The sequence below is a fragment of the Vigna radiata genome, chromosome 2 (assembly GCF_000741045.1).
Source record: "Vigna radiata var. radiata cultivar VC1973A chromosome 2, Vradiata_ver6, whole genome shotgun sequence".
NCBI classification, from domain to species: domain Eukaryota; kingdom Viridiplantae; phylum Streptophyta; class Magnoliopsida; order Fabales; family Fabaceae; genus Vigna; species Vigna radiata.
In genome coordinates, this window is record NC_028352.1 from 3285841 (window position 1) to 3311263 (window position 25423).

The 25423-nt window shown below is 27.8% G+C and overlaps 4 protein-coding genes across 4 annotated transcripts; 2 read left to right on the top strand and 2 right to left on the bottom strand.

Annotated features, from left to right (window-relative positions):
- Nucleotides 1-1083: 1083 nt before the first annotated feature.
- LOC106755638 (organ-specific protein P4) lies at nt 1084-3044 on the bottom strand. Its single transcript, XM_014637825.2, has 2 exons — nt 2916-3044; nt 1084-1795 (listed from the first exon to the last, which is right to left on the bottom strand). Exons 1-2 carry the CDS (start codon nt 2961-2963, stop codon nt 1226-1228), a joined length of 618 nt encoding a protein of 205 aa, XP_014493311.1. The 5' UTR covers nt 2964-3044; the 3' UTR covers nt 1084-1225.
- A 6760-nt stretch (nt 3045-9804) lies between these two features.
- On the top strand, nt 9805-11153 carry LOC106754452 (BURP domain-containing protein BNM2A). Its single transcript, XM_014636468.2, has 2 exons — nt 9805-10005; nt 10089-11153. Exons 1-2 carry the CDS (start codon nt 9952-9954, stop codon nt 10917-10919), a joined length of 885 nt encoding a protein of 294 aa, XP_014491954.1. The 5' UTR covers nt 9805-9951; the 3' UTR covers nt 10920-11153.
- Nucleotides 11154-17226: 6073 nt separating this feature from the next.
- Nucleotides 17227-17992, bottom strand: LOC106755884. Its single transcript, XM_014638107.2, has 2 exons — nt 17862-17992; nt 17227-17759 (listed from the first exon to the last, which is right to left on the bottom strand). Exons 1-2 carry the CDS (start codon nt 17904-17906, stop codon nt 17496-17498), a joined length of 309 nt encoding a protein of 102 aa, XP_014493593.1. The 5' UTR covers nt 17907-17992; the 3' UTR covers nt 17227-17495.
- A 3949-nt stretch (nt 17993-21941) lies between these two features.
- LOC106754276 (ATP-dependent Clp protease proteolytic subunit 6, chloroplastic) lies at nt 21942-25162 on the top strand. Its single transcript, XM_014636298.2, has 9 exons — nt 21942-22092; nt 22182-22240; nt 22558-22627; nt 23042-23243; nt 23322-23387; nt 23531-23671; nt 24216-24269; nt 24487-24579; nt 24938-25162. The coding sequence occupies exons 1-9, from the start codon at nt 22001-22003 to the stop codon at nt 24983-24985; spliced, it is 825 nt and encodes a 274-aa protein (XP_014491784.1). The 5' UTR covers nt 21942-22000; the 3' UTR covers nt 24986-25162.
- The last annotated feature ends 261 nt before the right edge of the window (nt 25163-25423 follow it).

A 25423-nucleotide genomic window follows, 5' to 3' on the forward strand; every position in this document is an offset into this window, starting at 1 on the left:
CAGTTGATCTTGAAGAGCTTCCTGCCCGGAGTAATCATACAATCTCAATTCTTCAAACAGATAACCCAAGAATAAGATAACTTAAAGAAAAATGAGAGAACTCTAAAAAGATAATTTTTGATAACTTACTTTTATACTTTTTGTACTAGTTTGAATGATTAGATTTTTGTCAAGAAAAAATGATATATCTGGATAGTCATAATGTGTTATGATCCTAAAATGTCAACGAGTATGTAAGAGAAAAAGTATTAGATTTAGTTTCAATGAGTTGAGATCAAACTATTGCAAGAACATTTGTGGTGGAAAAGTAACCGTACTCAATTTAAAAATTTTGGAATGGATTAATTGATCACAAAAATTAATAAAAATTCAATTAAAAGTACTCAAAATTATGATAAACGTGAAACTTAATTGAAAATAATAATAAATACATAAAATAAACAAAAGTATAACATAAAGATAAACGTATTACTTTTTCATTATAGAAATTTAAAATATATTTTTACTCTAACAAGCAACTTGGGACCATTTTCTACAACCTAATTCTTATTTGATCTCATTTTTACTTTTATTATTTCCTCTTCTAATCAAATACTATTTTTTTATTTATCTATTTCAAATTATGATAAATTAAAAATTATAAAACATAGTATCCATGGATTAAATATTTCATTATTCAACTAAGATAATGTACTTGTCTTTTAACACATAATGAATCATCGATGTAAATATTTTTATACCATTAATCAAATAAAAATCATGATGAATATAATATTTTTAAATGGCGGTTATAAATAATCTCACCTACATGTATTTCGTGATTATATAACAATATTAATATACATTGTAAATTTATTTAAATTAAATCTTAAAAGAAATTAATAGAATGTATATTCTTCCAAAATTTCCATGATTAAGAAAGAATTTCAACAATCATATTTATTATGGAAGTTCCTATTATTTGTTTATTTATAATGTGTTTGAATTATTGTTAAAAAGTTAATTTCGTTCTTGTATTTACAAATTCTTTCTATATTTTCTATATTGAAATTAGTAAAATAATACTAAAATTTGTATAAGTCATTTTTAGAAAGATAGCTGAAATTATTTAGAAATGATAATATTGTACACAACTGTTATTCATTTGATACAAAGATAAGAGTACATATTTATTTGATACAAAGATAAGAGTACATATTCTTCAGCCACTTTCCTTTTTTAAGAGCTAATCATCATATTTGGAAATATTTGGCCTTGGTTCAAAATCATCATACTTTGTGGTACTTGGTCTTGGTTCAAAATCATTGTACTTTGTAGTGCTTGGTCTTGGTTCAAAATCATTGTACTTTGTAGTGCTTGGTCTTGATTCAAAATCATTGTACTTGGTAACACTTGGTATAGGTTCAATATCATCCTTTTTGCTAGCTTTTAACTTGAATTCAAAATCACCATATTTAGTAGCACTTGGTCGTGGTTCAAAATCATCATATTTGGTAGTACTTGGTCTAGGTTTAAAATCATCTTTCTTGTTAGCACTTAACTTAAGTCCAAAATCATCATACTTAGTAGCACTTGATCGAGGTTCGAAATCATTATACTTAGTAACACTTGGTCGAGATTCAAGAGACTCTTCACATTCATGCTTGAAATCTTTAACAAATTGACCTTGAGTATTGGGATTATTTTCAGATTGAATTGGAAGAAGGCCTTGAAGTCCTTCTGGCATTTGCTGGTCTTTCATTATCTCTTTCCAATACTCCCCAGGATCTTTCCTTGCTTCTATGCTGCCACTTAACTTCTCCACACAAATTATCATAAGAGAAAAAAAAGTCTGTCAAATTTCTCTAAATCCTCAAGATGTCGAATCACAATATAATTTCATACCAACATTATCACAGAAAATAATAATAGAGTTTAAAACTAATTGGATTAATATTATTTAACACATTCTACAAATAATCGTGACTTTTACAATTTTTCTTGCACTTTCTCTTTTGTCGTTCATAAACAATAAAAACACACACCTCTTTTTCTCTCAAATGCAAATAACTTCGAAATTCTCTTTATTTAACGACACTTTTAATGAAATGCTTCAATTTTAATTAATTGTTAACTTATAAATGCAATTTTATCTTTTATGATTCTTTTTAAGGAAATGTTTTAAACATAATATCAAGAGGAAATCAAATTTAATATAATTAATTGACGTCTTTAATTAGTATGAAATCAGGTTTAAGAACAAAAATAAAGCTATACTTACTTTACAAACAGGGCGAAAACATTAGATAAACAGACATTGCTATTTTACGACATATATGTTAAAAATAACCTTGGACTATGTTTGAATAGTTTAACACAGTAAATAAATCATTTTGGCATGTCAATTTTTTCCTCGTATTAATTTTATCACGCTTGTTTTAATTCATTCACTCCAAATTATTTGAATACGTATTCTATGATTTTGAATAGTTATTTATTCTATGATTCTGATCAATCTATATAATATATTTAAAATAAAATAATTAAAAATGTTTAATTATGCAACAATTGTATAGAAAAGACGAACTAATGATTTGTTGATTTCCCATTTTGATTTAGACACCCGAATACCATGTGGAATAGGCAATAATAAAATGGAAAATGATATTTTAACATCATTTTTTGACACCATTTTGACACTGCACACGTGTCAAAATGTGATTGGACGATTTCAAATTAAAAAAGTTGAAGTAAGGGTATATTTGGAAGAGAAAAATCAAAGTTTGTTTTTTTAATTTAAAATCGTCCAACCACATTTTGACACGTGTGCAGTGTCAAAATGGTGTCAAAAATTGATGTTAAAATATCATTTTCCTAATAAAATGTTGTTAAGACAATAAAGGATAATATAAAAGTGTGAAAGAAGATGAACATACCAAGAAAGCAGCAAATAGAAGAGAAAACATAGCAAGAGAAGGCCTCATTGTGATACTATAGAAAACCTCTTTATGATTTTAGGAAGATATCAACTTGCTTTTTGTAGCCAGCATGTGATATGATGGCATATTCTTGTGTTAATGCCTAGAAAATTATTGAAAGAGTTATATTTGGTCCACCCGAATGAAGATAATAATAAATAAGGATTTTTGTCTTCAAGTGTACATATCAGTGTGTTAAATTTGGGTATTGATCCTAATATTTAGCCATATTAAAAATATGCAAATGACATAGTAGGTAATAATGATTTAAAAATGATTGAAATCATTTAAGTATATTAAAATTGTGTCAAATGATATGTTTAACGATTTAAAAATGATGGAGATAAGATTGGAAATTTGAAAAGAAATTAAAAGTTTCATATTGACTAACAAATAAGTCACATAAATAAAGAAAATTTGTTAATTTTAAAATTTTATATTAAAAGTAAGATCAAAATAATTTATATAAATCATTCATATCTTAAAAATAATGAACATCTTTAATTTTTCTTTTAAATTATTTAACAGGGTATCAAAATTAAATATTGTAATTTGTTTTAGTGCTTAGCTCAGAAACACGTGTATTTCGTTATGAGTGAAGTAGAAAGGATACAAATAAATTTCTCCCTATGATTATTTAATCTGAAGGCTTTATCGAAAGAACATATAATTATATATTGATTAAACAAATACAAGGTTTATAAATATCTTTATTTATTTTTCTCTCTTGTTAATTATAATTATTCATTGTCTAAAATTTATAATTAAAAGTTCTATATCAACTAATCAATTTTGTGATGAGTTTAAAATTTAAAATTCAATTCTTAATATCATATTATAATTATACATTGAATTTTATCTTCTAAATTTACATATATATATATATATATATATATATATATATATATATATATATATATATATATATATATATANATATATATATATATAAATAAATAGAAAGTGTGATAAAAGTCATACTTTAGTTTTAAATAACAATAATTTAGAGTATACATATATTATACACCTTATTTTATAAACTAATTTTTTAAAGTTACTTTAGACTTTCGGTACACTTATAATTCATTTGCGTAAGATTCAGTTGTCAGATTTCTCACACAATTCTTATAAATAAAGAAGAAATTTTAAAATTTTGTAATATCCTGAGTTCTGGCTTTCTTTTATAGCTATTTAAAGGAAATAAAGTATCCCTAATTATAAACTTCTTGTTTGTACTTAACTCCAATACAATAAGCATTCGCGTGAGAAAAAAGAAGAAGATAAGTAAATGATTTTTTATAATTTGAATTCAATTTGTGCATTTTCACATTATGAAAATTTTCGTTTAATTTCTTGATAATCTAATTGTTTTATATGGAAAGAAATCTAATTCATTTGATCTCATATTTTCTTATATTTACAAGTATTTGTCAAGAAGTATATTTAACTCAACCTTATTTTTTCAGGATATAACAACAATATTTTCTAGAGCTGTTAAAATAGGTACTCCAGCCCGATCTACCATGGGTTGATAATTTAGTGAGTCAACCCAACCTGACTCATTTATTAGCGAATCAAAATAATTCCCGATCCGATCCACCATGAGTTGGTGGATAAACGGATTGACTCACTTAATTACAATTTTTTTTTAAATAAAAAAATTACAAACTATTTAAAGCTAAACAAATTTCACTCCCAACATGAGTGTTTAATTAATTTTAAAAATAGGAAACTTAAATAATTTTTTCAAGCAAAAAAAAAATCCTTTTATAAAATTAAAATAAAATTTTAATAAAATAAAATTAGGTAGGTGATTGGTGGACTAACCCGGCCCACCACGGGTTCAACCCGCATGAGTCATGTTTAAATGAGTCGGGTTGAAATCCACATAAAAAATATACAAATTTTCTAAACTCAACCTGATCCGAATCCATGATAGACTATATTCACCCGCAGGTCGTGATGTATTTTGACCGCTCTAATATTTTCATAAACTGTTTTTTTATCTCTGTAAACCCTTTCCACTTAATTTAAGGGTTCATTATATAGAATTATGATTCTGGAAATAGTTAAAGTTTTTTAATTGATATCTTCTTAGAGAATAATTTTATGTATTTTTCTTGGAAATACATGGTTTTTAAATTTAGTTTATATAAACTTTCTAAAAACATATTAGTTATTTATTAAATGTCAATAGAAAGTTGAAGTTTAAAGATTTAATTTTCAATCACTTTTGTGTTATGTAGTAGATTATGATGTAAGTGTGGAGAATGTTGGTTTTGGGTTTGAGTTGTAATTTATTATTTTAGTACTCGAGTAAATGTTTCTTTAATCATTCTTTTTAAATGGATTTTATTATGTCTATTTTTTCTTACAAAAACTAACCTATAAAATTTGTTTTATATTAATTTATAGTGTAAGATTGTTTTATAATGTATATAATTGAGGTGTGATGTTCAACACACTTTCTCGTATTAAAACATATATACTAAATATAGAATTACATATTAATAAATAAAATAATAAATAACATAATAGACGTAATAAACAATACATATCATTAAAATGAATTTTAAATAATTTTAATATTATTTTAAAAAAAACTTTAAACTTAATTCGTTTTTTCATCTTATCATTAATAATTATATTTCTAATATAGTGAATAATATGAGATTAAAGTACTTCTTAAAACATTATTACTTTAGTATTTAGTTCAAATATTTAGTTTTAGAAAGTTCTGGTGATAATCACCTTTATATATTTTTTTCTTAAACTTAGTATTGTTTTTTTTTTAATTAATATAGTTTGTTTTATCATAACTAGGATTTCAGACGGATTACTGGTGTCAAGATTTCATAAGTAATAATAAAAGATATTCTAGAGTTCAAGATCCTATCCTATGTATTATATATATTTTTATTTTATTGAAGAATTATTGTAAAATTTAAAAATATAGTAGATTGATTGAACCATGAAGAATCTTTCTACTTATTATATTACACGTTATAGTTGTCATATACCCTTTATCTGGGAATGTTATTAAATTGACATTTAATTTTACATTTGAAAATTGTTTATTGCATTAGTATCCATCAATTCAACAATTTTTTTTTCATCTATAAATAGTAATAGTTCGATTCAAACTTTTTATATATATATATATATATATATATATATATATATATATATATATATATATATATATATATGAAACTAGCCCCCGATAAAAACATAAAATAGTTTGAGAAAATCACAATTGTTTACAATTAAACTATTATTGATAAAACTGTAGAAAAGTTAATTTTTCAGTGTGAACAATTTAATTGAAAATATACAAGTAAAAAAATTATCAAAATGTCTCCCACCAATATTTTCTTAAAAATAAATCAACCAAACAAGAAAAGTAATCTTTGCTAACTTTAGATCCCTAAGAAAACTAAAATTTTTTCCTCACATTATAGACTCATGCCATGGAGTATTAGATCCTCTGTTAAGCACACCATAAATGTTATTTACTCATAAATAAACATACAGATTAAACCTTAAATTATACTATATTACCTCGTACGTTGCTTCAAACGTTTTTTGTTCTTTAATTTTCAATTATATCTTAGGATTTTCTTTTGATATGCTGACTGCGACAAATCCTATATTATATAACTACTTTGTAAAATCATACAAATATATGTTAGGTAATGTGAAGAAGATTTACATATAAAACAAATAATCGAATTAAATATATTAGATTTGGGACGATGAGTAGATCAATATCTATATTTCTATAAATAATGCGACAAGATTTGTTTGATCGTGTCGGATTAAAGATGATTTTTCTATATAAAGGAAGAAAAAAAAGAGCATCACGACGACGACAATAATAGAAACACATTGGACAATTCATGATGGGTTTCACGTGACTAAGGATGTGTTTCTTTCACTCCCAATAATTTAATATATTCTAGACGAACACCTAATAAAATCAACAAAATTATATTTCGAAGAACTTCTTTTACGAATATTTCTTAGAACTTTATAAAACTCATAGAAAAATATTCAGAAAACTCATTTATCACCGTTATTTATATAAAAAAAAACATCAAATACAACAAATTTTAAATAAAAAAAATGTTCTATTCTAATTAAAAATAAAAATAAAATAGTCAAGATATTTGATTAGATATTTATGTTTAGTAGACTCAAGTTTACGATATTTACTAAGTAAGTGAGTTGTAAATGATCAAATATCAATGTTGTAGCTTATTGAGAATTTAAGAAAAGTTAGTATATGTCAATAAATAAATATCTCGACTTCAGTGTAATATGAAAAAAGGTTAAATATGTTTTTAGTCCCTATGTTTTGGGACGATTTTAGTTTTAGTTCATTTTTGAAACTAAGGTACAATTTAGTTCTTCAACTTTAGAAAACTCTAGTTTTGGTCTTTTTTATTAAAATTTTTTAACTTTATTTGTTGTTTCTAGCACGTTTCAAAATGAAACGCGCTTGAAACAACAAATAAAGTTAAAAAAATTTGATAAAAAAGACTAAAACCAGAGTTTTTTAAAGTTGAAGAGCTAAACTATATCTTAGTTTGAAAGAGGAACTAAAATCAAAATCACCCCCAAAGTATAGAGACTAAAAACATATTTAACTCTTTCTCTCTAAGTGGAAATAAATCAATTAAGTTAAATCAAGTAGCTTCGAAAATTTGTTGGGCAAAAGTTGAGCATTGGTGTTAGTTTTAATAGAGTGGTTAATATATATTATTACTTTTATTAATATATATAATTATTATTTTCAATACATATAATATTTTTAATTATATTTTTTAATGTATATATTATTGTTATGAGCTTAAATATGTTAAGTATATAAATTTTATTATTAAAAAGAGTTCATACTTTTTATTTTCCATAACAAAATTAATTTTAAAAATATATGAAAAATATTTTAAAATGAACGAAATTATATGAAAGATCTTAGTTAAATAAGTAAAATTAATAAATTTTAATGTAAAATTTTATTTAAAATTTACTTAAATAAGTATACTCATACTTATTATATAATTAAGTAATTAATGAATTCGTATATCTTCACAAAAACACACACATATAAATTCCTTTAATATATTGTAATATTTTTATTTATAGGTACAAGCAAATATTTAATTATAAATTTGACAATGAGATAATAAAAATAAAAGATATAATTGTAAAATTAAGATTATATATATAATCGTTAGAGTTGAACATGCTTCATATATTTATTATAAAAAAATTAATTGGTAAAAACTGCATCTTATAAAAATTGACATATACAATTTACATATTTAGAAGTGTCTCATAATTAATTAAGTTTAAATGAATTCAATCAAATTCAAATAACTTTTTAAAATCATAATCAATAACAAACTAATATGAAATAGTCCTAGAACAAATCAAAATTTCATTAATTATAATTTTTTATTTAATATATTTTATCCAAATATATTTGAGTTGAATCTATTTATTATTTGCTAGCTAAACCCATCCACCCTGCAAATAGTGTAGAGAATTTTGCTCGAAAATAAGTTCATACCTGTCCAAATACTACTTACAAAGATAACATGCAGGTTATGGGTCACGGACCCCTCCAAATATTAAACTAAAAACATACTCATAATTTATAAACAAAATTTTAAATTAATTAATAAATAAAAAAAATATTGTTAATTGCTCAATAATTGTACCTTCATGGTAGTAGGTGTGATTTCTCAATAATAGCAAAATATATCATTATTTAATAATGATATGACTTATTGAGTATAAATCATATCACTTTTTGATTTAATATTGATCATTTATCTATTTGTTCGTCAAGATCATCTTTACAGATGATTATTTTTAGATTAACTAACTTTGTTTAACCAGATTTTTATGTGGTGAGACTGCTTATTTTGTTTGTATATAAACAACATTAATGTATGATTCAATCAGAACCTACAAAAAAAAGTTAAGCATTTTTTCATTAGTCATCTTAATTTTAAAATAAACACTATTCATAAATTTATATTACACTACAAGATTACAAATTAAAAAAAAAAGTATTTGCGCAACCATTGTTAATGCTGAGAGACAAAAAAAATCCCCTTATATCACCGTACTAAATTATAAAAACAAATAACATTTTTATGAACAAATTCATTTATTTATATATATATATATATATATATATATATATATATATATATAATTAGCATTAAGAATAATTATATTAATTTTAAGTCAAATACTAAGACTATAATTAGGTCACTAATTAGAAATTTATTTTAAAATTTATAAACTTTAAATAGTTGATTATTTTTACTACGTATTTATTGTAAGAAAATTCAGACGCACTAATTTTATCATAAAAATGTTTTCTACATGTAATATCCTACTCGACTCTACTATTTAGAGGACTCAGAGGAAACCATTTTTGTGTAAGAAATAATTATTTACAAAATATACTCTATAGATTCATCTCCTATTACATTCGAAGAGAGTATAATATATATAGACAGGACAATGATATTTTGACAACACTTTTTGATAAATTTTTTACAATGAGACACGTGTCATCATTTTATTGGTATATTTAAATTTATGTTTAAAAAATATTTAAAATAGATCAATCACAAGCTGTCAGATATGCGTTGTCAAAAAATTGTTAAAAAAGTGTTATTAAAAAAAGTTTTTCCATATAAATATATTAATTAAAATATTTGTATTTTTTCTCTAGATGTATATTAGTTGTTAGGGTACCTTTTGGTGGCTATGAATGTTTTTTAATAATTATTATTTATTATTAATGTCATGAAAAGTATGAAGAAAATGAGGTAAATGAAAACATGTATCGAATGTAAAATGATTGGTCCGTGAGCAATTCTTTACAGGACCTGTTTAGAGCCACTATAGGATGGTGGTTTTGTTATCGTAGCAAAGTTGAAGATAGTGTTCAGAGCATGCAAGCAGAAACATGGGCGAAAAATATAAGCCGTGGATCATCTTTCTTCTTCTACTGATAATCACGGTACATTATTCGATGCCAATATCTTCCTTGAGATTTTGTTTCATTCCAAGCTAACCAGTATTCTTTGTTGAACTTTTGTGTAGCGTTCTAGAGCCAGGGAATTGGTTGGAAGTGGAGCAGTAAACAAAATCTTGGAAGCAATCTCTGATGAGAATCATGAAACAGTGCACACAGAACATGAACATGCACATGTTCATTCCCACATGGATCACATGGACCCTTCTGTGATGGTGTTCCTCACCTTTGAAGATTTGAAGGTTGGAAAAACAATGGCAGTTTATTTTCCCAAGAGGGACCCTGCAACCTCCCCCAAGTTATGGCCGAGAGAAGAAGCTGAGTCACTCCCTTTCTCATTGAACGAACTCCCATACCTCCTGAAAATCTTCTCTTTTTCTCCAAACTCTCCCCAAGCAAAAGCCATGGAAGACACCCTGAGGGAATGTGAGAGTAAAGCCATCAAAGGAGAGGTAAAGTTCTGCGCCACCTCTTTAGAATCAATGCTTGACTTTGCTCAAACCATTCTTGGCTTCACACACGAACTTCAAGTTTTCACCACCTCCCACCAAACCAAATCCAGTGTCACTTTCCAAAACTACACTTTCGAAAACATAGTAGAGATCCCAGCTTCCAAGATGGTGGCTTGCCACACCATGCCTTACCCTTATGCTGTTTTCTACTGTCACAGCCAAGAAAGTGAGAACAAGATGTATAAGGTGGCGCTTGGTGGTGAAAACGGGGATAGGGTGGAAGCTATGGTTGTTTGTCACATGGATACCTCCCATTGGGGTCATGGTCATGTTTCATTTCAAGTTCTCAAGGTTGAACCAGGAACCACTTCTGTGTGCCACTTTTTCCCAGCAGATAATCTCATCTTGGTTCCCAAACCTGAACAGCACGGTCTTGCAACCATGTGATGATGTGAATGTTTTGTGCTTACGCACGTTGTTTCTGATGTCTGCTTGCTACAATAAGTACTGTGTCTGGAGCTAATAGTTAATACAAAACTTGTTATGGGTATGTGTAAATTGTCTACTTATGAACAAGAGGTTCAGGCTTGTACAACTACAAAACTTCTAAGGACCTATGAGTCTAATAAGTCGTGAAAAAAATATTACTACTTAATAAACTATATAACATACTGAGTTATATATTCCTTCTTTTTTTTTTTTATGAAAATAAGAGAAAAGATTATAATTTTTTTTATAGATTAGAGTTATGTTATCGATTAATAATTATTCTTCTTTGTCACGTGGAATTGTGACAGACTTTCAAATTGGATGAAAAATATTTTTACCAAAATTTTAAGATTGTATAAATCATCCCAATTTAATTTATATATACTGGTGCAACCGAGCAGTACAATTGAAGCTTGGACTAAGCAAAATTAGTGTAAAAAAAAACTTCAAACACTCAATATGAGACTAAAGCATGAGACTTCTTCTCCTCTCAGTTTCCTCACCTAGGACACAGTACATGGTAATTCCTCCGATCCACCACCATCTCTATGATCATCATCATCCTTCTAACAACACTACAGTAGTATTAGAACTTGCGGAAGAAGAAGAACAAAAGAAGGAAAAGGAAACTGAAGAAGAACCTACAAACTATAAAAAACAACAACTCAACAAAAGGTTTAATAGGTTCGGAGGTCCCTATATTTTGGAGTTTGTTTCAATTGGGTCCTCTAATTTTGAAAGTGATTAATTAGGTTCCTAATTTTGTCAATTTGAATCAATAAAAGTCTTTCCGTTAAATGCAGTTAACGCCGTGAAGTTTTTGAACATGTGGCACGCTGACGCTTCCAGGTGGCACCATTTGAAGTGCATAAGTGGATTATAAAAAGGTGAAATCCCTTTTAATTTAGGGATTTCACCTTCAAATACACNNTTTTAATTTAGGGATTTCACCCTTTTATAATCCACCTATGCACTTGAAACAATGCCACCGGGAAGCGTCAGCGTGTCACATGTTCAAAAACTTCACGGTGTTAACTGCATTTAACAGAAAAACTTCACGGTGTTAACTGCATTTAACAGAAAGACTTTTATTGATTCAAATTGACAAAATTAGGGACCTAATTGATCACTTCAAAAATTGGAGGACCCAATTGAAACAAACCTCCAAATATAGGGACCTCCGAACCTATTAAACCTAAATAAAAAAATAAATTGTAAACTTACCTTTAACAACAAAGTTTCGCAACCATAATGCATAAGTAGTGCTCTCAAAGTATATGCCACAAATTCAACTCCCACGGTGGAAGTAGCCATGATAGATTATTTTACATTTTTTTGAAGAGAGTGCTTCTCCAGCCAATAATAAACATATTCAAATGTGGATTTTCTCGAATCCACACATAACATAATCTGAATCCGAATAGTTAATTACTTTAAGATTATCTACCTTCTATGAGTAAACATGTAATCTTTGATACCTTGTAAATATCTAAGAACTTTCTTTGCAACTTTTTAATGATTTATTCTGAGATTACTTTAATATCCACATAACATTTCAATAACAAAACTAATATATCTAGTCAAATGCATATTTGAGCATCAAACTTTCAACCATTAATTATAAAAAATAAACTCCATGGTATTTTGTTCTAAAATCATTCTTAAGACATTATATTTAACTAAACTTGTCTCTTTTATAAATTTAAGCTATTACGTGAAAGCATTTTTTTTCATTTTAAATTTCTCTAACATTTTTAATTTAGTCTTTTTGAGACAAACTTAACCTTCTTTACTATCTAACACAAAATATTTCAATTTTTATCACACAGAATATTTTAATCATATCTTTCATTTTAAAGTCGATAAAGAAAAACTTTTACATAATATAACATCAATATTATTATAACAGCAGGAATAATGTTGTCAACATAAGAACCACCACTAATTTTTTTTATGGATATACAGTAATCAATGATATTCTCTACAAAATCATTTAAAGTTATATATAATTAAATTTTATATACTATTGTCGATAAACTTGTTTTTGATGTCTTCAATTTACACACCATTTTTTTTCTGTTATTGGAAAAATCATAGATTCATACTACCTTACGTTCTCGAGCACAATTTTAACTACTATTCTTATTTGTAACTAATTTGAATTGAAACAAACCATTTATACTGTGTTTGGATCTAATAATAACGACAAAAAAGAATATGAAAATTTGTACTAAAATAAAATTGAGACAATTAAAAGAGAAATACAAAAATATTTTCTACATATAAATACAAAGAAATATAAAGATTATACTAATCAATTATGTTTATATAAATAATAGTTTATACATGACAATATAATTGATTATGTCTATATATAATGTATATATGAAAGTATAATTAAATATATTAAGACTACTAATTAATATTTATATTTCTATTTATCATAATAAAATAAATAATTTTAGTATAATATTATTAAAACAACTTAATTAACTTTATATTTAAATCAATTACATGTTGAATTGAAATTAGATTCAAATTTAATAACTTTTTAAGATATTTCAACTATATTAACACATCAATACGCATTTATCATTTTCTATCACAAAAATTAAAATTATAAAAATTATATTTTACTAAACTTGACAAATTATATCTGTTATGAAAATAATATAAATAAATACAAAAAATTAAAACATTAACCACTTTATTATTTTCTAAAAATAAAAAACAAATTAATTACTTTATTAGCACAATAAAATTCTTAAAAAAAATATATAAAAGACCTTTTTATGCATTATTTACTCAAATACACCACCAAAAGTTATATATCTTCCTCTAAAATCTTGAAGATGCACTAAATCATGTAAGAAAATTTGACAAACTAAAATAATCTCTTACAAAAAAATTTAAAAATCCTTACTCCAAATATGTTGTAATAGATAAATAACCTTATTGTTTTTTCATTCTTTCTTTTCTTTTACTCTTACGGGTAGATACTAGAATTTTGTTTGATTTAGTAATAACGAAATATAATTATAAAAATATTCTAAAGACATCTAATAATTACGAATAATTTATGTTTTTTTTTTAAAAATTTCTTACAATTTATATGATGTATCCATTTGATATTTTCTCTGTCAAGAATTTATTTTGTCAGTCTTATCCTGTAATAATTATTAGATCTAAAATAGAAAGACTGACATGAATACATGCAACATTATTGAATCTGTAAGCTGCTCTAGCTGTAATGTTGTCTTTACTCGCTGGCTTTCACTTTCATCTCACCTGCAGAAGGCTCTTTCTTCTCTTTCTAAACACAGTAACAGCAAAAGTAAGCAATTTTGAACGTAAGCCTGATTAAAGTTTGAAGGAATAATAGAGTTCTCCTTAGAAATGAATCAAAGAAACCTAAAGATGACACATTTTAGTAAAATTGATAGAAGTTTTCAAACACTTTGAGCAAAAAGGTTGAAAAGAAGTGATTGTTGTGTTGTGTTGATGATGATCTTCCACTCTTTAACATTGCTTGCCCAAATGAGCATCTCATCCACACATTAAAATTGAGTAATGTGTAAGTGTAGATGGAATACTCATTTGAGCAAGAAACATTAAATAGGGTTACTTCACATATGTGTATGTTGCTTGAGAATGGGCAAGATTGGCTTGGTATTTATCTGAAAATGAGAAAGATGTATCAGCTAAAGTGGTTGAGAAGGGCTTCATAGAATGGTTGAGCTTTGACAGTCAGCTAAAGATTTTGAGATATATGAAGAAAGGAGTACTTCATAGAATGGCAGCTGAAGACACACTTTCAACCCAACAAACAAATCCAATGTCATTGGATCTTCAGCCTATGCTAAACACAAACAAAACATTATTGCTGTTTTCAGTTTTTAAGATGTTTTTCATTAAATTCACTTTCATGTTTAGTTCAAATTGATTTTTAATGATTTATATTATTTAGATATCATTTTAAAAATTTTAACTTTAAATCAAGCACAAACTTAGGTGTTAGCATCTGCTTTAAAAAATAAAACACTTAGGTGCAAGCTTTTTTATCAAGCATTTTGTTCTTTGTTCTTACTAAACTATGAATCATTTCCTTAACCTTAAGCTCCCAACCTTATAGTATAAGTAGGAAATAACATTTACAAAATTTTCTTTCTGAAACTGAGGAACATTCAGACTGAGAAGGGTTGATGCAGAGCACGTGACAACTCCCAACGATATATGATTTCTTTTTTGACAAGTTACGTTGTTTTTCTTTTTTTTTTTTTTTGTACAGCGTGCCTTATCTACCCACTTTCCACTATGTCACCTTTTCAAAAAAAAAAAAAAAAATATATATATATATATATATATATATATATATTTTGAAATCTTGATCGTTCTAAAAAATATCACAACTCTCTTTTAATAATTTCTTGACAACAGTACACGTGTCATCATTTTATTAATTTGTTTGAATTTATATTTAAAAAAATATTTAAAAAGGACAAATCATAGACTGTCGCGTTTTCAAAAAGTTGTCGAAAAAAATGTTAAAAGAGATTTTTTTCTAATAATAAAGAGTGAGATCTTGGTAGTTCTAAAGAGTTATAAGGGTATTTTATAAGTGGCCTTGTTGTAAATCAGGAAAGGTATAAAGAGTAGTTTGGAGATTCCAGTAGAATTTGGTAATCAAAATGACTAAAAGAACTCGAAGGGATAGATGTCAAAATTTCATCGCTACTTTTTCCACAGTAGCACCTTTTTTTTTTTTTTTTAAGTTATCTTTACAATTATTTTTATTATAATTGTGATTGATTTATTTTAAATATTTTTTAAATATAAATTCAAACAAATTAATAAAATAATGATATTATCAAAAAATTATTAAAAAATATTGTTAAAATATATATTTTTTATATTGTTAATAGAAAGTTTAACTCTTGAAACTCAATTATTAAAATTTTCCCAGCACCCAAAAATAAAATAAAGGAAATTATCTGAAATTGCACCCAAAAATAAATAAAAAATTACTCGAAAAGTTAAAATTGCCCCTCACTCAATAAACAAGATTACTCTCTCTTTTATATAATTCATAATTATTTAGTTTTGGAGAGATAATAATGCTTGAAGGAATATGAACAACAACAGAATGAGCTCTCTTGAAGAATCTTCCTTCTAGAGAGTTATTTCCTATACCATCTTATATTGTTATCATCATATTTTTAAAAAATTTTAAAATTACTCTTTATGTTTTAAAAAATTCTACATCTCATTTCTTTTTTCAACAAATTTTAAAATCTGTTAAAGAAAAAGTTTTTCAACAGATTTCGTAATTTATTAAAAAAAAAAATTTAAAGAAATTCAACATCCGTTAAAAAATTTTAAACTTTCAATAGATTTTAAAATTTGTTAAAATTTTTAAAAATTTTTTCAACAAATATCGAAATCTACTTCAAAATTTTTCTTTCAACGGATATCAAAATTCATAAAAGAATTTTCCGAAAGTATATTTCGAAATTTGTTTAAGAAGGATGTTTTTGACATGTAATGATGTAAGAAGCAATGTGGAGTAGTGTACTAAGTAACCCTCATCCTCCCAATCAACATGGGCTATCCACATTGAAGCCCTCTGGGCTTGGATCCAAACCAAATTATCTGTTTCAACCAAGAAAAAAACTGATTCAACCCCAAATAAACGTTAAAAAGAAAAAAAAACAGAAACTCACTGTCTGTATTAACTGTTGGCTTTAAGTTTCTGCAAGTACACAAACCGTACTACCGATTCAACTGGGCCCCAAAATATAAAACAACAACACGTTTTGCTTATATTATTATACAAATTTCTTTGTTTTGTAATACCATCATCAGCTAATAGTATTTACAAATCAATATTTTCTTGAATGACTGCAATCATATATATTCTAAAACCAGCTTGAGAAGTACAACAAGTTGTCAATGTCATCGGAAATAAATTTAGTTTTTTTTTTTTTTTTGATGGTTTTTGCTAAATAGTTAACTGGTTTGAGGAGAGAAAGGAACCGAGAAAGATGATTCATTTCACAGGAAAATTAGCAGCACAGCACATTCATCCATGGAAGATTAAATTGCATCCTCTCATAAAATCTTGATCTGAAATTTATATGCTTTCTTTCCTTTGAAACTGAGATGGAAATATGTAAAATTAATAATATTATCAGAATTAATGATCAAAAGTATAAATCTTTCTGAAGACTTAACATATTCTTTTTTTATATAAATATGAATACTGATATGAGTAATCATGACAGGCCAAAAGAAGCATAATGTCTATTGATTATAAACGTTCTGCAGGACACAGATATATGCAGCTAAAAAAAAGGATAGCCATAAAGATACATGTTCAAGTGTTCAACAGAAAGAGTGGTTTAGAAACATGAATAACTCTACAAGATACTAAAGACCATGATATTCATGAGTCATATACTATGTAGAGATACGTGTGTCTTCCTTCTCTAACCATGAGCAAAATGATTTGAGCTTCGGCCCTTTAAGCTGGTTTGTTCAGCCATGTCTTCCTGGTTCTTGAAGCTCTTCTATTTTCATGGCCATGGCATGCTGCTTCTGCTTTCTGGACATATCATGCGTGTGATATAATATGATATTAGGTCTTATATCAAAGTCCCGAATAAAATGATCCTTCGCTGCATCTGATTCTTGTGGATCTTGAGCAAGGAGATCTTTGATCGCTTCAGGCATAGGTTGGCCATTCATCATGGTCTTCCAATAGTCTCCCATGTATTTCCTTGCATAGCTGAGGTTAACAACCTATATCAGTTGAAAGAAAACAGAAAGATCATCATTAAACAACACATGATCATAGAAGAGGCTTCAGATAATAAGATAGCATAAACTTTCACAAAAGCTTACCAGGAGAAGAGAGAATATTACTAAAAAAGCAAAGTTAGACTTCATTTTTTTGCTAAGATATGAAGCTGTCGTTAAGTTTGTGAAGGCTAGGATTTTCAGTCTCTGAACATCCTTTTTATAGGCCAGAAGTGACCCTCAAAGAAATGTATTATGTGAGTGAAAAACTTAAAAATAGGAAGAGTAAATACAAGGCTATGCTTTCTCAAAAAGAAAAGTAAAAGAAAAAAAGAGTGGTTCAGAATCAACCATTTACAACTTCTACATTCATCGTTTAAGTGCGTGCATTTAAGTTCCAATATATTTTCTGCTCAGTTTTCCTTCTACCTTTAGTAAATTTGAGTTACACTAATTTTTTATTCTAAAGTAATGATACTCCACTAATGCAAGTTCAGGAAACAAAAATGTATATCAGAATTCAAAATGGGACAACAGAAAGTTGTCTCCTTTAGTTTGGTGTGTTTTTTGAGATGTGTGTTTAGAAGAAAATAAAAAAAATGGTGAAAGATAAAGATAATTATATATTATGTTTAGATAATGGAACTGGATGTGATTATTAGCCAACTTTATAGGGTCGGTGGCAGTGCTTCTCTACTCCACAGCATAAGTTTGCAGAAGTCACGGCACTTCTTCGCTATTGCTATATTATATTTCTAGTAATCATTTCAACTTCATTTAAGTAAAACATGTGAGAGATAAAGATCTTCATTCAGTTGGTTGGTAGGAAAAATATATATATATATATATATATATATATATATATATATATATATATATATATATATATATATATATATATACGTATATAGTTAACTTAATTACGTATAACAAATATTTCATATCAATAACATAATTACTTAACTTCAGCTGCACAATTGCAAAGGCTTTGTGTGAACATTACAATAAACATGCAAAATAAGCAACATCACAACCATTTGTACACAAATTCTGTCTTATATGTTCAAATATTGGATTGACTTTGGAATTAGGTAGTAGTCATGACTGTGACCTGTGTATAAAGTTAGTCATTTAAAAATCCTAATTTTGACACGTTTATATAATTCAGACGCTGGTATTTGATGAGTAAATTTTGCAGTAAAAAGTTGTTTTTTCATGCATCCTACTGGTATAAGGTGTTCTTGGTATTGGTCTAATCAGAAGTCTCATTCTGATAATCTAAGTTAACATAAACCTATAGAGGTAAAACAGAACAAGTCCTTGTGCATTCGATGAACCAAGCCTCGTATATCAAAATTGTACATATTTTGAGGTTCGTCATGCTGACATACCAAAAGCTTTGAATATTGGTGTATATCAGTTTTTAATTGGCAGTGTTGCCACAAATAGCTTTATATATTCTTCTTTTCTACAACGAAAAGGTATATGCTGGAAATTTCATAACCACCATGGATGTAAAAAATGAAGAAAAACATTTAAGAAGAAACTTGTCGTTCAAAGGTTCAAATCAGTATAATTATTTACAACTTTTTTTGTTTCCTGCATTCCGAGCAAATGTATGTTACTACGAAAGATGGTCATATTCAAGACTGTTAGAAGATTTACCAAATCATTTAAAGAAAGACAAAGTTCTGTTGAAATTTTTGTTTTATTCTAGCTTCAGTTTTATATTATATCAGTCATCTATACTGAAAATTATATCAGTCATCTGTACTGAAAGTCCCACATCGACTAAAAATAAAACGAATTTATAATATATAAATGGGGTGCATATCGTACTTTACAAGCCAGTTTTGTGGTTTTAAATTAGGTTTAAAATTCACTTTCTAACATAATATCTGAATTAGGTTTAAACTCTACTTCTAACATTGATAGATATTTCACACATATCAACTGTAAAGTTCGTAATGAACATGCTCTAATTATACACCCTTTTATTTTTATATATATATTTTTGACTTTTCGTTTATAAGAAACTTTGTAAGTGAAAATCACTTTTATAGAATAGTTTTGTTAAATGTATGAGAGTGTTTGAAGTAGGGTTTTTCCATGAGATTCATTGAGAAGAAGACAAAAGCCCAGATAAATGCTGGGTTGGCATTTTGTTGAAAGTCAACTTGAATGTGCATCACTTAAAAAAATGATTATGATGCCTATAAAGAAATGGAATAAAAACTTTATTTTGTTTGCTATAGGTTGATGCGTGGCATGTAATTAAGCACTATTTTTTGTGAATATTAGGTTCTGTTTTCCTGTTTCCTGTGATGGATGCGTTGTGATCTATCTGGATGCCAAAGTCAACTTAGTTTCTGCATCAGAATCCCTACTTGTTTGTCTCTATAACATATAATTTTCCCAATGGACTTTCATTCATTCAAATTCTTAATTAATTAATGTGCTATTTTTATTTGTTTTGCTTTCAAAAATCTGATGCTATTTCATCACCGAAAATTAAATTGCCATTGACTATCTTGTAAGTTATTTATGGCACCAAAAGTTGCGTACGTCACTCTGATTAAACAATGTTCATTTATCAACTCATTAAAAAATATTTAAGGGGAGAGATAATTAACCTTAGAAGCAACCCATTTGGCAAGTGCTTTTCCATGATTATTGCTTAAACAAAGTTTATATAGCAATATCTATCTTCTCCCATCACAAACACACAAACATATTGGGAAATATCAAAACCCTAGATCATGTGATTTTGATATAATAATGATAAATTTTCATAGCACAGGAATATCTATGAAGGGAATGAGCTAAGGCTTGAAGTGCATGACAGTTGCTGCAGATTGAACAGTTTTTAGCACTACATGGGACGCACAAAGAGTCAAATGATCTGATCAACAAACACCATATGTATACATTATATTAGTCAAACATTTAGGAAAATATATGAATCAAGAAAAGTGTTGCCACTATTCCCACTATTCATTTAATAGGTCAAAACTCAACCATAGCTTTTCTCTAACATCATTTTTCAACTCTTTTCTGGTGGATTAGTCCATTCCACAGGCCCACTGCTGCTGTATAATCATCATACCTACAAAGAATATTAAAAAAGCATCCATATTTTCTATTTACTTATAGATATCATACATATCCATAACCCCGATGAAATGAACATCAAACAAAGCATATATCAAAAACAATGACAGATAAAATAACTGATTCAAAGACTAACCTATCACTATTTTTTTATTTATTTTAATTATATCTAAAGTTTAACTTAATTATACAAATGTTTTATAAATTTTTAATTGATTAATTGATATCTCTAATAAAATAACTTTAAACTGTTATTACTTTTAGATACTAAATTACTTATTTAAATTTTTAATTTTAATGTATATTTATGTATTTCAAATAATGTAATAAAAATTGAATTTTTAGGTTTATTTTTAATTTTAAAAAAATAGACTGTTATGTTAGCTCATCCTGTTAGTTTGACGGATTAAACAGGTAAAATCAAAATGAGATAGCAAATTAAAAACACTAATTTAAGTGCGAAAACTTATATGTAAAAAAAGTTGTCATTTTTTAAACCTTTACCAACTAACAGTTTGAATGCGAAAACTTATTTTTGTTATGAAGGAAATTAAAAAAGAAAAGTGAAAACATAATTAATTTATTTAAAGAATTGTTTAAATAAAAAATAGATTTAAACCTCTTTTTGGTCCCTAAGTTATGAGCTGATGTTTAATTTAGTTCCGGCTTTTAAAATGTAAACCTTTGATTCCTAAGTTATAAAAAATGTATCAAATGAGTCCTTTTTTTATGTTCATGTTCAAAGTACAAAGAACAATCTAAAAATCAGAGTAATCTAAAGAGGTAGCAGTTGTTAAGAAACAACCAAAAACAGTATTTCAAGTTAAAAAATGACTCATTTGATACATTTTTTATAACTTAGGAATCAAAGGTTTACATTTTTAAAAACGAAAACTAAACTGAACATCCCCTTATGACTTAGGGACAAAAAAGAGATTTAAACCTAAAAAATAAAAACGAATCTGTTTTAATTCTTTGTGATTATATTTAAGATCATAACGGGCCATATCATAAATGGGCCGAAAATGACAGAGATCCATTGGGCTTGGAGGAACAAAACCAAAACCATTAATCTAGGTGGGGACGAACTGAAGCTTAGTATCTCTGTTTCATCTTGTTTCGGAGTTTCAGCAATGGTTCCTCAAGCTTTGTCAGTGCCCGCCAGCGCCAGCTTCACTATAGCTTCTCGCTCCAGAACTCCCTCCCACGTTGTATTTTCTCACAGGTTCATATTCACATTACCTAATTCGCCTTTCACTTTAATTTTTTTCCAATTATTTTTCATAACCTGAAATTTGAACTCCGTTTCACCAGAAACCCCTCTTCGGTAGCTTCTTCTTTTCAAAGCCCATATGGCAATTCATCAGAAGTTGGTAACTTTCTAATTTGACAACTTTTGCTTTTGGACTGCAATTCGAAACTTGATAGCTTTTCTATGCTGTGATAGTTTAACCTCGTTCTGGGTGTTTATAACTACCTTGTGTAATTTAAGATTTTTAATCAAGAGTTCAGTTTGACCACACTTCCACAAATTAGCAATTGTTGCCTTATAGTTCATTAATAATTTGAAAATCTATAAACTAAATCCTATAAACAAACAAGCAGTTTTTTTTGTTTGCGTATTTAGCTACGAATTATGAACATGGCAACGCTAAAATATGTTACCGTATGTATATTTTATTTTGTTCAGGGTTATCAAGTAAAATTGGGGGCTTTCCTTTAAAATTTGATGAGAAAAGTATCCATGGTGCAAGCACAAGGTAAAGTTTTGTTCACTTCCATTTTCAGATGCTTCGTGTGTTATGTGGTTGTTTGATAGGATGCATGTGAATACCTATTGTTGACCATCGTTCGTTGTTCAAGGCCTAATTTATCTATGATTATTAACTGGAAAAGGGAAGTGTATCTGTGTAGAGGCGAATTAGGTTATAACGGAGTGCACTTTGAAATATTAATAAAGCTGTAACGCATCTGTTAATAAACAGTGGCATGGCAATAATCATTTTGACCTATCATACACTTAGTTTCTGCAAGTTTCATTGTAGCTAAACTTCAGATTATTTTTATTAACTTTTGTATTCCCTAACGGACATGCACATAGTTCCCCTGCCTACTTTTTTTGTATTTAGTAGTGAATGGATAAAGAGCTTATTGATGTTCCAGTTTACTTGTAGTTATGGTGCAATTGAGGCCAGTAAGGGGAATCCATCAATAACACCAGCAGTGATGACTCCCGGAGGACCTCTTGATCTGTCATCTGTTTTGTTCAGGAATCGTATAATATTCATAGGGCAGCCAGTTAATGCACAAGTGGCTCAAAGGGTTATATCACAACTTGTGACTCTTGCTACTATTGATGAAAAATCAGATATACTGGTTTGTTATGCCTTGTTGTGGTTACTTTGCTTCTTTCAGTTGTGAAAAGGGATTTATAGCGAGCTACTTGTGTCACAGGTATATATAAATTGCCCTGGTGGAAGCACCTATTCAGTATTGGCAGTCTATGATTGCATGTCTTGGGTAAGATCAAAGTTTTGTCATCCCTTCCAATACAAGCACTCGCTTTAAGTCCAGTTACATTTTCCCTCCTATTGTAGTTGCTTCAATTCCCTATTAGTTGTCAATGTTTCTACCTGAAAGAATTTGGTGACTCCATCTTTCAGATTAAGCCCAAGGTTGGTACCGTGTGTTTTGGAGTAGCTGCAAGCCAAGGAGCTCTTCTCCTTGCTGGAGGAGAGAAGGGAATGCGCTATGCGATGCCAAATGCTCGCATTATGATACATCAACCACAGAGTGGATGTGGGGTAAGAATGAAACTTCTGAAATTTTGCTACAGGAACCGAGAATTCTTGAAATAGAATAATCTACCATACTAATTAAACGCAGGAAGAAAGTAATAAAAATGAAGTGATAAGTTATATCTTAATAATAATAGTAATGTTGAGGTATGACAAAATTTGATCTTTGCACCATCTAGTATATGAGGAAAGTGGTCAAACCCACATCATGTTCCCCTTCCTTCTTACTAGTTACAAATTTTTATGAAACTAGTGTACCTGAGTTTCCAGACTTGACATTGGAGCTAATTTTATTGACAAGTTGCAATAGATCATCAAAAACTTATATTGGAAGCCTGATATCTTCCAATGTGAATCTTATGTTTGAACTTTGAAGTCATCTTCCATGCTAATTGTAATGCATTCTGCAATTGGAAATTTGATGTATCAAAGCATTTACAAATGAAATTTGATTGATGGCGGGTAGGATCTATTTTTGGGTATAATGTAAACTTCTTTGGTTAACACACACAAGATATTGTCATTCTGATTGTTCTTAATCTCACTATAGGGTCATGTCGAGGATGTCAGACGCCAAGTGAATGAAGCTGTACAATCTCGCCATGTTAGTCTTTCTTCCTCTGATTTGCACCATTGTAATAATTTGTGGGCAACCTTAATGCTCCTATGATCTTAGAATTCCATTTTTGTGTGTGACACTAAGTTAACATATTTTCTTCATGACGTGCCCAAGTTTCTGTCGCTTCTTTTTCCTTGTCATAGTTTTATTTGACAGTTCTTGGAATGCTATGCTCAATTCACTCACTCTAAATGGATTTCAGAAAATTGACAAGATGTATAGTGCTTTTACGGGGCAGCCATTGGAAAAGGTGCAGCAGTACACAGAAAGGGACCGTTTTCTGTCTGTTTCTGAGGTAATGTGAACTGTTTTCCTTCTATAGCAGTGACATGACATGAGTTCATTGAATTGGACAAGTTCTCAGAGAAACCAAAAATTGTTGTATTACTAATAGGAAGTAAAATTAAGAGGAAAAGAAAATTAAGTAAATGTTTCAGTTAAAATTTGGATTGTCTGTTTAGTTTATACCGCGTGATTGACTTAATTAATCTATAAAATTAATGCATCTCAAAACATTCATTTTGTCTATTTTCTATGAGGAGATTATTAAGGGGTTTATTTTCAGTTAAGGCTGCAATTTTTGTTTTGATCTTTGTTTCCTCAATTTTTATATCTTACTGGATGGTTTTTGCTACTTCCTTTTCTCTGTTCAGGCTTTGGAGTTTGGTCTTATTGATGGTGTCCTGGAAACAGAGTATTAATCACAAATTATTTGCAGGATATAAATCTTAAAGTGGTTGAAAATGTTAATTTCTGTCAGATTGATATTGTAGAGTTTCATTAATTAATGATAATTTGCGAATGTTGAGAATTATATATATATTTTTTAGTTCCCCGTAGTTGCTATTATTGAAAATTACTTCCATGGAATGGTTTGATCTCAGTGTTCACAATTATGCAGTTCCTTTTATTCGTTACTTAATCTCATGTTTCTTTTTTCCCATTTTGGGGTATTCTATAGAAGTATTAAAGAGCTTCTGAATCATCACTATTATATCTTTGTTAATTTCGTCATAAACATAAATAAGTTTCTTTAGATTCTGTGATACCTTTCCATGTGTACTATGTCATAGGCATTTGAAAATTTACTAACATGGATTTGTGAGCAATACACGTTAGGCTAACACAAAAACTAATAA

Bases quoted from the DNA above. Each gene is read 5' to 3' on its own strand.
- LOC106755638 (XM_014637825.2), bottom strand. From the start codon at position 2,963: ATGAGGCCTTCTCTTGCTATGTTTTCTCTTCTATTTGCTGCTTTCTTG. The intron at 1,796-2,915 runs GTATGTTCATCT...TGTGTGGAGAAG, and splicing joins TTCTATTTGCTGCTTTCTTG to TTAAGTGGCAGCATAGAAGC.
- LOC106754452 (XM_014636468.2), top strand. From the start codon at position 9,952: ATGGGCGAAAAATATAAGCCGTGGATCATCTTTCTTCTTCTACTGATA. The intron at 10,006-10,088 runs GTACATTATTCG...ACTTTTGTGTAG, and splicing joins TTCTTCTACTGATAATCACG to CGTTCTAGAGCCAGGGAATT.
- LOC106755884 (XM_014638107.2), bottom strand. From the start codon at position 17,906: ATGAAGTCTAACTTTGCTTTTTTAGTAATATTCTCTCTTCTCCTG. The intron at 17,760-17,861 runs GTAAGCTTTTGT...CAACTGATATAG, and splicing joins TAATATTCTCTCTTCTCCTG to GTTGTTAACCTCAGCTATGC.
- LOC106754276 (XM_014636298.2), top strand. From the start codon at position 22,001: ATGGTTCCTCAAGCTTTGTCAGTGCCCGCCAGCGCCAGCTTCACTATA. The intron at 22,241-22,557 runs GTAACTTTCTAA...TATTTTGTTCAG, and splicing joins TGGCAATTCATCAGAAGTTG to GGTTATCAAGTAAAATTGGG. The intron at 24,580-24,937 runs GTAATGTGAACT...TTCTCTGTTCAG, and splicing joins GTTTTCTGTCTGTTTCTGAG to GCTTTGGAGTTTGGTCTTAT.